General features: G+C 58.2%; 4 protein-coding genes across 4 annotated transcripts; all 4 read right to left on the bottom strand.

Annotated features, from left to right (window-relative positions):
• Window positions 1-132: 132 nt before the first annotated feature.
• DQ04_05561030 (hypothetical protein) lies at window positions 133-4,287 on the bottom strand (the record flags this gene model as incomplete). Its single annotated transcript, XM_009314258.1, has 1 exon — window positions 133-4,287. One exon carries the CDS (start codon window positions 4,285-4,287, stop codon window positions 133-135), a length of 4,155 nt encoding a protein of 1,384 aa, XP_009312533.1.
• Window positions 4,288-5,005: 718 nt separating this feature from the next.
• On the bottom strand, window positions 5,006-5,947 carry DQ04_05561020 (hypothetical protein; the record flags this gene model as incomplete). The annotated part of the gene is made up of 1 exon (XM_009314257.1): window positions 5,006-5,947. One exon carries the CDS (start codon window positions 5,945-5,947, stop codon window positions 5,006-5,008), a length of 942 nt encoding a protein of 313 aa, XP_009312532.1.
• A 550-nt stretch (window positions 5,948-6,497) lies between these two features.
• Window positions 6,498-10,037, bottom strand: DQ04_05561010 (hypothetical protein; the record flags this gene model as incomplete). Its single annotated transcript, XM_009314256.1, has 1 exon — window positions 6,498-10,037. One exon carries the CDS (start codon window positions 10,035-10,037, stop codon window positions 6,498-6,500), a length of 3,540 nt encoding a protein of 1,179 aa, XP_009312531.1.
• Window positions 10,038-11,338: 1,301 nt separating this feature from the next.
• DQ04_05561000 (hypothetical protein) lies at window positions 11,339-11,584 on the bottom strand (the record flags this gene model as incomplete). The annotated part of the gene is made up of 1 exon (XM_009314255.1): window positions 11,339-11,584. One exon carries the CDS (start codon window positions 11,582-11,584, stop codon window positions 11,339-11,341), a length of 246 nt encoding a protein of 81 aa, XP_009312530.1.
• Window positions 11,585-11,586: the final 2 nt, after the last annotated feature.

Raw genomic sequence — 11,586 nt, 5'->3', positions numbered from 1 at the left:
CTCCCTCCCCTCTTTACCCCCTTCCCCTTCTCGTTTTGTTTTCTTTGTTGTTGTTTTTGTCTTCCTTTTCTCTTTTTCTCTTCGTTTGTTGCTCCTCCTGACTTCAGCTGTATCGATAACCTTCTGCCTTCCTCAATTCTGCGGCGATGGGGGGTCCACGACAACCGCACGGCGGCGGCCAGACACCGGCTTTGTGAGGGGCGCGTTTTCCAGCAGGCCCGCGATGAACTTTCGCTCGGCGTGGCGCATGCGAAACGTTTGCGCGGCGTCCAACAGCATCCCACGCATCAGCGGTTCTACAAACACCTGCGGCTGATGCCTCATCAGTTGGTATAGCTTCTTCTTCGCCCCCTCACGGCTCACCGGGTTGGAGAGCGCGCACACCTGGTCCCACACACGTCGGGATTGCGAGCTGATCATAATCCCGCAGTCCGCCATCCCTAACATACACGTCACGTCGCCGCCGCTGCCGCCGCCGCCCGCCACACCGTCCCCGCATTGCGTGTGCGCAAAATACGGCGACGATGCGCTGGACGAGTTCACGAGGCGCCCGACAGACGTCCACCTGGACGGCTTCAGGTGTGCAAAGGCAACGGAGTAGGGTACNCCATCGGCACTCGTGTAGGCGTTGCTCTCGTTGAGCACACTGTGCGCCATCTCGCGCAGTTGCTCCGCACACCGTTTGGAACGTGCAAGCAAGCTCAGTCCCACGAGGCAGATGCTTCGCACCGTGACGGTTGCCGCAAATCGTGTGAGTGCCATCAGACGCTTCATCAGCCCTGGCACAGTGCGCAGGAGCGCGTAGCCCGTGTCGCTAGAGGAGGTATGGCACACACACAGGATGGCGTCCTTCAGCTCCGCGATGTCTCCTACACACTCGAGAATGTACGACTGCCCTGCAGACTTGTAGCCACGCGAAGCCGACAGCAGCTCGGCTGAGTAAGAGCATGGCAAACGGCCCTCCTGCAGAAGCCGGATTTCGCGCGCCTCTGCGGAATTCTTGGATTGTGCCTTATCCACGTTGAAGGCAGGGCGGCCGTAGAAGGAAAGGTTCTCTTCACCCATCGTTCTCTCAGTGTCATCACTGTCCTCACTGCTTTCGCTAGCCGCATCAATGACGTCATCATAAACAATCTCCGGAGGGAGCTGCTGGGCGAGAATGCGCCTCACCGACCGCTGCCAGAGGTTACTATGCTTGAACAAAGTGCAGCCCTCGTTCGACTTGCACAGCACCGCAGCGAAGTGGCTGGGGAAAAAGCCGGGTGTTGGTGACGAGGCAAAACCTGTGGGCGGCGCGGATGACCTGAGAAGAGCAGGCCTATACAGTGCGTAAAGTGGGTCAGAGAGTGTGCGGTTGTGTCGCTGCCGCCACCTGCTGCTCATACCCTCGCGGAAGTCGACCGACATCACCACATGTTCACCAGACTGCATGCTCTCAACGAGGACGACGTGGTTAGCCGACTCAGAATCTTCCCACCGGCGTAGCTCCTGCTCCACCCAGCCGTAGCACTGCAGGAAGCGAAACCCCGATGGCCTGCCAACAATGCAGTACAGCAGTGTATTTAGGTTGAGCTTCTGTGCGTGGTCACGAATGACCTCGCTCTCCATCAACACTGTTGGTGAAAGCGATATTAAGTAATCCAATGCCTCGTCTGAGCATAAACAAATGCTGAGCAAAAGCTTGAAGGCGCTTTCAACGACATTGTAGTAATCATCGTGTAGGGCCTGCACGAGAATCTCAATCCCCCAACGCATAGAGGTAGAGAGATCGCGCCATAGCGCCTTGCGGAGCTGCATTGCAGCACAGAGTCGTATCGAGTTTGAGTCGTTGCACAGCGCCAAGCGAAATATCTGACGAATTTCTTCACATACACCATGGTTCGGGACGGCACCAATGTATAGGTGCTGCAGCAACAGGTGGCAAACACCCTGCAGCATGTCGTCGTTTGATGGTGCTGTAACCCGTTCCCCGGTGAGCTGTGTGAACATATTGTTGATGATACCAAACATTTTGTACTCCTTCATCGCCATCAGTCCGCTTGCTGAGAGGGAATAGCGGCCAACCATACGGAGCAGCGTCCGACCCACAGAAGTACATAGTCGTTGGCGGTCCAATACCCGTGTTGTACCGTCAACCACCTCCTCGAGAATATCGACAAGACTCTTTGTGAAATCAAACTTATTCAGCGCCTGCATCCCCTCACGCGTGGAGAGGAACAAATCCAGCAATGCTATTCCTAATACACACAGTTGTGGTGTGCATTCCGCTGCCTGCAACGAGATGAACGTTTGCGTGCCTGACTGCTGCAACGGTCGGTAGAACATGATGAGTTTGTGGAAAAAACGCGTCTCGTTCAGTACCCAACGGAATCGCGGCAAACTCCGCAACGGACCGTTGACCAGAAGTAACAAAATATCATAATTCCATCGGGTATAACTACTTGCCTGCTCCACCTTCGTCTCCTGCAGCAGCCCCTCAAAGCCTGCATCGTCCAGTTCCAGGGAGCCTAGTCCATACGCCGTTATGGATGCTGATGTTGGTGCGCTCAAGCCTCCACTCAAAGCTGCAGTCGCATTAGAAATAGAGGCAGAAACCGTCAGATCTTTTAAACCCTTGCAATATTTAAAAAGGCGCCAAGCATGACCACCATCCAAGGATAAGTTACCACTTTGTGCTAGGCGACCAACGGCTTTGTTGAGCGCCTTGTGTAGCCGCTTGACAGGTCGCACTGGGAGCACGGTGTCCATCAACACCAGTAGATCCTGTAGGAGTGATGAGGCAGCCAATGTGAGAACGCGGCTCGCTGATGTGTCTTGAATAATGCACACAAGTGCGAGCGGAAGGCCGTGGTGTGAGAGCATCAGCAATACCCGCCCTAGGAATGGATCGAGGACGTGATAACCAATCGCTTTGGTAGTTGGCACAAAGTCCTCATGTCCGTCGTCCAGCTCCCCCAGCATGGCGTCGAATGGCATAAGGCCTTTATTGCTATCAGCCATACTGTGCGGAGTCTCATTCTCCAGAAAGCTGTTGTGCGCACCAAGCAAGTCCTTTGCGCCCGTCGCTGATGCAGGTGCGCGTCGCAAATTTGCCTCCACGCCTTCCCACGTCTCCATCAGTGTCAGCCCACGGTGGGGCGCCAACTGGCAGAGAACCTTGTTGAAGAGAGTCAGCAGCACCATCTTCCGGTCCAGGTCACCGGGGAGATGCAAAACATCAATGATTGCACACAGCCCTTTTCTCTCAGAGGAGGTCCAGAGAACACCGACCCACGTACGCATTACCATGGCTAATACATCCTTGGCACCGTTCATCGTGGCTATTTTAGCATCTCTGCTCTTCTCTGTAAAATAGAGGAATGGCTCGTATAGTACATCTAAATCGTTGTAGCGGATGTACTGCCGTGTCTCCGCGCCGTCAAACAAGTCCAGAACGACCTGCAGGATGCTTTTGACTTCATCCAGCGTGGCTGCAACCGCAACCTTCTGAATACAGTACTGAAGCAAGAGTGTGTGTAGCGAGGCCGCCGTCGCCATTTCTGGAAACAAGTGGAGCAGTTTGACAGCTATGCGAAGCGCCTGGCTTTTTCGCTTGGGGAGCAAGTTCGGCACCGGGTCCTGCATATCAAGCAGAGAGGCAATGCGGTAGATCCAGCCGTACGGGAAAACCGGGTACGCCTTGGGGTCACTCGCGTAAAGCTCAATCAGCCGCGAGCACATGTTGAGTGCGTACTCCAACTCTGTTGCGTTCTCTCGGTCAAAGCAGATGCCAATGAGCCCGCAGCCCCGCCTGGAGAATAAGTGCCGCACGAACATCACGTTGGCGCAGCATATGCGGGTCAACTGCAATCCGAGGAGTCGCATCACAACACTGGAGGAGTCTAGTGCATCCTCCACAATGCCCGCCAACTTCTCTGGATCCTCAAAGTTGAAGTAACACTCGTTACGCACGTACCACTTCTCGCCAATAGCGCAGAGCTCGTTCAGCTTCTCTGCCCGGTGTGCCGCCGCCGCCTTGCCGCGTGACTTCTCCAACAAATCCTGTACTACAGCACTAGACACCTTTCGAAAGTATGCCTGCGCGAGGGTGAGGTACTCCTCCCACGCGTTCACTAGCTGCTGCCGTATCTCTGTTGACTCGGCAGCTTTCTGGTCGTCTGTGGCCGCGGCGGCCAGCTCCGCCCGCACATTCTCGTAGCGTGCCCGCGCCTTGGAGAAGTCCTTGAGGTCGATGGAGTAGCTCTGCAGCAGTTCAAGGGCCGCCGATCCAAGACCGATTGTCACCATGTATGGCTGCACACTATGTTGACACTGTACACAGAAACACAGAAACACACACGCCCACACTAACGGCCGTTGTGTTACTCTCGTTTACCTTTCTTGGCTTTCGTTGTTTAAGTATTTTTTTTTTTTTGGTTTTATCGTGGGGAAAAAGGTTTTGGCACCTCTGTCCTTGCCGAGTGCGCCCACTTATGGATAGATCCCGCCGAACAACGGCACGTGAGCTGCCACGGGGAGGAATCCGCAAAGAAACGTGGTTGCAGAGCGTGCGTGTGTGTGGGAGAGAGAGAGAGAGAGAGATAGCGGAAAACGAAGCCAAAACAAGTAAGTACGAACGATAGAGGAATAGTGGAGATAAAGGTCTGTGCCCTCATGCAAGCAGTGTTTCTGTAGCCTTATATATATATATATATATATATAGATAGATAGATAGATAGATATTCCGTTCCTCCACCTCCTCCTCCTCCTCTTTGGGGAGAGGGGCGCGTCGTCGTGCGCCACTCCGCTCCTGCAACCCGCACCTCCAGCGTGGGCGAGGGGGATGTACGTATGGACATAATGAGACGGACAACAAACCGGGAACCCGCCCCCTCGCGGTGTAGGAAAATGCCACCACCCTCTAAAACTCGTGTACGCACGAGACAAATAGACATTCCTCACCCCTGCGACGCATCACGCCGCATCTGCCGATCGCCTTCCTGTCCGTTTCCTTCGTCGTCTCCTGCTACTGCATTGAAAAGGCAAACACACGCGGTTCACCAAACGACGATGCGCTCACCCCGCGCCCATCGGATTGTGTGAGCCCCGAACTGTCTGTTGCTGGCGACACTGACGCGCGGCTCAGCGGCAGCGGCTTCAGTCGAGACGGCGGCGCCAACGGCAGCGGCAGTCGACTGCCACCCACAGCGAGCCCCTCCGACTCCGGTGGACGACTCGGAAGCGCACCGAAGCGAGCGCGTCGAAGCGTACCACCGCCGCCGCCCGATGACGGAGCGCGCAGCCGCCCGACCGTCGGCGGTGCGCTACGGACAGTAAAGCCGGAGACACTGGAACTGCTGGCCGAGAACGCCGTGGATGACCGCATGGAGCTCGCAAGGGACGTCGAGGTGCTGCGGCTCGCAGCCGCGCGGTAGTGCTCTTGCGTGCGCCGCCGCCACATCTCCCGGACGCGAACGGCGCTGTCCCATGAGCGGTGCGGCCGCGTCAGATACTCTAGGCTTGCCTCCACAGGGGCGTCGTCCAAGGCTGACGGCTCCGACGGGGGCGGTGACACGGGCTTGGCCTTGTTCGTGGAGGTGCGCGTCACAACTGTCGTTTTCGTACGCGCCACTGTTGTGGCTGCAGTTGTTGCTAGTGCTGCTGCCGCTGCTAAGCTCCCTTCCGGGAGCACAGTTGGGGCTGCATGAGCTCGGGGAGGCATCGGCAAAGGGTGTGGATGGCCCGTCGCCAGCGGCTTTGGCTTCTTGGAAGAGGACGGCCCCACGATTGTACGCTGGATGGCCCGCCCAGTGTGGCGCGCATCCACATCACGCAGTGCAACTCCGCCGGGACTCCCCACACTGCCGCTCGACACCAAAGGCTTCTTCGTTTCTATGGAGAGTGATGCTGTGGTGCCTGCATTGCTTTTGGTCAGCGGGGCGGGGTCGCGACGCTCGCGCATCGGCATGCTGCTGTTACTCCTTGCGAAAGAGCGTTTGGGTGTGGCGCGCCCTCTTCTATTTCACCCCACCGGGCTAGGAAAACGGATAGCCGCAGACGGCTGAAAATAATATTGATAACAACAACAACAACAACAATAATAATAATAAGGGAGGGGGAAAAAAACGGCAACAGACACAAAGCGGCACATCCTTCGGAGGCGCCCCCGCTGCAATACGAAAGCCCCACGACGCACTCGACGGCGGAAAAAAAAGACAACGGCAACGCAGCCCAAAAAGACTTGGGAAGCAAGAATGAGAAACAGGCCGCCACTTGGCGACGTTTTCCATAGCACCTCTCTCTCTCTCTCTCTCTATGACTTTATGCAAGCGGGTATGCATCAGAGAACCAACCCAGTACGCTAGAGCCCGTGCCTCCATTTGTTTTTTTCTTTTTCGGGAGGGGGTTCTTGCCTTTCTCTCCTCGCGCTTCACGCATGTTGCCCCACATTCACGCCATCCTCACTACCACGAAAGAGCGGAACCACAACAACAACAACAGCAGCAACAGCACAGAAGCTAACGATCCAGCTGTCGTCGGATCATCTCCAATTCGATGGAATCTTCAGCGTTCCTCGATCTAGGCGGGTTGCCTGTTGTGCCTTGAGCAACACGAGCCGCAGACGCAGCGTTGAAGACAGCAGCCGCACCACCCCGGCCTTCCGGGGAGGTTATTGAAGCCCGCTGCTGCTGCTGCTGCTGCTGCTGCTGTGGCTGTTGTTGCTGGAATTGGTTTTGCCACAGGGGGGGAGTGGCGGCAACCGCACGCGCCCTCTCTAGAGCCCCCGCCAGCCCCGACTCGGCGTTCTCAGCTCGGCTTGTGGCGAGTAATCGCACACGCACAACAGCGCCCTGCACAGGTACTCCCTGCTGGTTCATCAGCGGGAGCTCCAAAGAGACATACTCCTCTGGGCGCTCGAGCGCGAGCCGCCACTCCGCCACTGCAAGAGCCCAGTACGGTCCTTCGCCCCGCCGCCCCCGCCTGTCCGCGGCAGCAGACGATGACTCGTCAAAGAAGAACAACATGAATGGCTCCCGCGTGACAGCGAGCAGCTCACGCATAGAGAGAACGGGAAATCGCGTGCCGCCGTCACCGCCCTCCTGCAGATACTCGCACTCGTACCGCGGCGTCGGCGGGGCAGGAAGGTATACGTCCCGGCCGAGTGGTGCCAACGCGTAGTAGCAGGAAAGGCGGGGAATGGATGGCAGGGTGTGTGGTAGTTGTAGCTTGCAGACGTCCACCACCAGCATACGTATCGTCGTAGATGCAGAAGTGGAGACACTTGCCATGGCAGCAGCGCGAGGTACAAGCGTGAAGCCGGACATTCTGTCCGACGCTCGCGTGTCCAGTAGTGAGGTCGAGGAGGACGTCGTGGAGACGCCGTCGAACGCATCGGATTGGTGAGGAGTCGGCACCAGCTGCATTCGCCCATCGCCACGCGACATATTCATCACCACTCCTGTCGTTGCTGCTGCTGCTGCTGATGATGATGTTGTTGGTAGCAGTGATAGAGCTGCCGCACCTGTTGACATAGCTTCACCTGTTACTGGAATAATTCTGCTCGCAGGGGCGTTGGCGATCACGTTCGGTGTCGGGCGCCAGTCCCTGGCGGCGCTAGCGGCCAACGCACGGAACGACTCGCTAAACGGCGTGCGTACCGTCACGACGAACTCCATTGACGCGATGTGGTGGCCGCTGGAGGTGCGCAACGGAATATGCCCACGAAGTGTTGGCCGCTGCGCGTCACGGCGCGCCGCATCCGCTACGAGTGGCCACAAGCTCACGGTGCCTTCCGCCAATGTTGCAGAGAGGCGCTCTGCAAAGAGACGGTTGTCGGCGCTGTTTTGGCTGTCTGTCAGATCCTGGATCTCGCTCTGCGACCGCACCCGGTGCAGCTGAACAAGCAGCTCACGGGTCTGCAGGTAGCACTGCAGCAGCGCGTCCATCGCGACGCGGAACGCGACGGTCGTGTCGAAGAAAGCGTTGAGTCCCGTCACGATTGGCGTCGTCACCGTCTCGTGCAGCAAGAAGTCCACCGAGCAGAAGAGGGGCGGGAATGCGTTGCGCAGCCCCACGCCCTCCGGTGTCTCCGTCGAGAGGATCTGCCCAAGGAAGAGCTCGAATACAGTCTCCCCGTCGGCAAGCTCCTGCAGCGACATGTTCGGCGACACGTCGTAGCCGCGCAGTGAGCGCACCTGCGCCTCAAGGAACGTGACGCGGTCCAGTTGTGTCTGCAGAAAATCCTGCGCGGCGTCCTCACGTCGCTGCAGCGCCTCCTCCGCAGCCTGCACCGCTGCTCGCTCTTCACGAACGCCGCCCTCCATCGTCCGCAGTCGCTCCGCCTGCAGCTCGCTCGTCAGCCGCAGCTGCGTGAGCTCCGCGAGTAGGGCGCCGTTCGCCTCGTGCAGCTCGCGCACCTGCTCCTCCAGCGGCACATCACAGAGCTCCACTATCACATCGCCCTCACTGTCGCCATCATCCTCCGCTTCATGGTGGCGCCCGAGGGCTCCTTGTGTCGGGGTAGAGCCGTGCTGGCGTTGGTGCTTCCGCTGCTGGCGGAAGACGGCCTTGTAGTTACCGAACGTTGCGAGTATCTCGGCTGGGGCCAAGTCGCGCGTGTCGGCGCGGTGTGTCGGCCACACAATGTCGAGCTTCGCGCGGCACAGCTTGAGCTCGTCCCACGCATCACGCAGAGCTATGGTGGCCTCGTCACGGTCCCGCTTCGCCTCCTCGCACTCCTCGCGGCACTGCACGTGCGCCTGGGTGCGCTGAGCGATGTCCTTGTAGAGCAGCTGCGCCACCTGCTCCCAGTGCGCGGCGGCTGCGCGGCACTCATCCATGTCGTGTCGCACCTCCTCGCGCGCCTGTCGCAGCGCGCCCTCCGTGACACCGACGAGGCTCTCCATCAGCTGTACGTGCTCGTGCTCGAGCGTGGTGCGCGCCGCCACCGCCTCGGCGAGCCGCGCCTCCACGTCCTTCACGTCTTCTGCGCGGAGGCTCGCCAGCTGCGCCTCGCGTGTCATGGCGAGAAGACGCTTGCGCTCATTGACGAGCTGACTGTTGAGGCTGCGCAGCTCGACAAGGAGGTTCTCGTTGTTCTGCTTCTGCGACGCGAGCGCCGCCTCGGCGAGCGACAGCCTCGAACGCAGCGACTGCGCCTCCGACGCTTTCTCCTTCACCTCCGCCAGCAGCGTGCGCACGTCGCGACTAAGCAGCTCGTTGCTGTCGGCGCCCACGACGAGGCGGCTGCGCAGCTCTGTGACTTGGCTCTCCAGCGCGAAACGCAGCCGCTCCTCCTCCGTGGCGCGACCCTGCAGACTGCGCTCGAGGTCGCCGACAGCCTGCTGCGAGACGCCCAGTTTGTGCTGCGCCACGTCACGTTCCCGCACCAGGTGGTGCATCTGCTGCGTGGCATCGTCCAACCGTGTCTGCATCGCCTTCACGGTGCTGCGGCTCGCCGCCAGCTCGTGCTGCAGCGTCTGTACGAGGCTCACCGCGTCGTCGAGCCGGTGCCGCAACTCCTCGTTGGCATGGTAGAGGGCATTGGCGGTGACGTAGTTCTGAATGCTGTTCTCCATTCCCCACACCATCGACGGGTCAGGCGGCGGCGCGGCCGACCAGGCACTCGTAAACTCCGCAGCTGCCGCAGCAGCGTCATCCTTCCGCGCAGCAGCAGGAGCGGAGACGAACTGCACATTCCGCTCCGACCGACTGGCGGGCGCCACCTCCGACGCCCCCAATTGTGGCGGCTTCGGCAAATCGTTACTTGCACGCGGTGCTGCTGTTGACGCCGCCGTCACACTGCGCGCCCCAGTCGCTCGTGAATGGACATTGGCGGCAGCAGCAGCAGCAGCAGCACCTGGGCGAGCAGAGCCGCTGTTTGCGAGCGGTGCTGCTGCTGCCGCCGTCGATCCACGCCGCTGTGCCACCTTGAGCAGTTTAACCTCCTGCTCCCTCTCGTTTAGCCGCTGCTGCAGCTGTCGGTGCCGCTCTTCTAGGCTGTAGAACGCGTCCTGCCATTCGTCCGCGGTCCTTCGCGCGGAGACACGCTGCGCCATGACAGAAAGCGAAATGCGCCTTCGGCTAGTTGTCTAAATATACGATGGTACCCGACGTGTGTGATGTTTGGCTTCGGTGTGGGAGTCCCTCCTCCTCCCCCTCCTCCTTCCGTTGCTACAAAGCAGCAGCAGCAGAAGAAGCGCGGCTATGTCTCGGTCTCCGTCCCACGCACACGCAGAGACCTTTCTTGTTATGCTTGAGACGCACCCCTACGCGGCGTCGCGTGATGTGAGCTGCCGCTGCTGTTTGCTTGCGGCCGCAGAGCAGAGACAAAACACGGATGCACAAAGACAGCAGGAGCAGCAAAGATGGGTAAAAAGCACCAGCAATAGACCTGACAGACGGACAAACGGGGAGAGAGATTGAACAGGGCAAATCGGACGCAAGAGACGTCGACATGCACATAGAGACATTGACACATATCGGCCCGCGCAGAAGCACACGGAAGGACCCGGCAGAAGAGAGCGGTAGACCACCGCCCATCCACCGAGAACCCCCTGGACACATCTTTGCTGGGCGAAGAAGAAGAAAAGAAATCAAACAAAAGGGTAACGTAAGCAAGTACACTCTTGAAAATAGCGTGCGAACGCAGCGGAAAGTACGGGAACAACGAACCCACACAAACCTCGTTACGGCACACACTAATAATATGCGAGAGAAAGAGAGGTGCGTAGAGACAGATGGAAGGTGCGTGCGGTTAAGTGACCGGAGCAGCAGCTCTCGTGAAAGAAATGCACCTCTTCTCTTGTATATCGCTGCGCTATCACACACATTCATTTCCTTTGCTGGTGTTGTTGTCGTTTCTTCTCACCAGCGATTACTCTATCAACCTCTCTCTCTCTCTCTCTCTCTCTCTGTCTGTTTGTCTGTCCTTCTAGACATCCGTTCAGCGGTGCCCTCTCCTTCTCGTTGCACACTCTCACTATATATACTGCATCTCTGCAGGTAACTATTGTGCATATATATATATATATATATATATACTCCGCTGTTCTTGTCCTTGTGTTTCATTCATTTCGTGGAGTTACTTATTCGATCCCGTCTTCATTTCTATTGTCATCATTTTGGCTGCTTCACAGGCTTCTACAGTGGAGGAGGCCGACATACAAGTAAAGGAAAGGAGAAACAAAAGCCAGTGGTTGTACATCACGCACCAACTCGTCACACCCTGCCGCTATCTCACTTCTGTGGGCATGTGTGTATGTGTGTGTGTGTGTGTGTGTGTGAGAGAGTGGGTGTGTGTGATTTTTGTTTTCGCTCAGACACACGCATGAACGGAGCTGTGCGGCACATCTGGCACTCACTGTGCCGTGTCATCATTATCTTTTGGACCGTAGTTCCGCTCGTACTCGTCGCGCGGCATCACGACGATCTCGAACTCCTTCTCGCCGAGCGCGCTTGGGATGACGATGCTGCTCTGCCGCACCACTGATGCGTTGGGCTGCGACGCGACGAAGGACGTCATGCGGGCCTCCGGCGCCGACGCAGACGCGATCGGATTGCGCGGGCCAAACGGCGCCACACCGGTCGCCTCCGGCGGGTACATGG

This window comes from Trypanosoma grayi (genome assembly GCF_000691245.1).
Source record: "Trypanosoma grayi strain ANR4 Tgr_556_V1, whole genome shotgun sequence".
NCBI classification, from domain to species: Eukaryota; Euglenozoa; class Kinetoplastea; order Trypanosomatida; family Trypanosomatidae; genus Trypanosoma; species Trypanosoma grayi.
The sequence above is the reverse complement of the archived record's forward strand: the minus strand, read 5'-3'. Positions and strand labels throughout refer to the sequence as shown.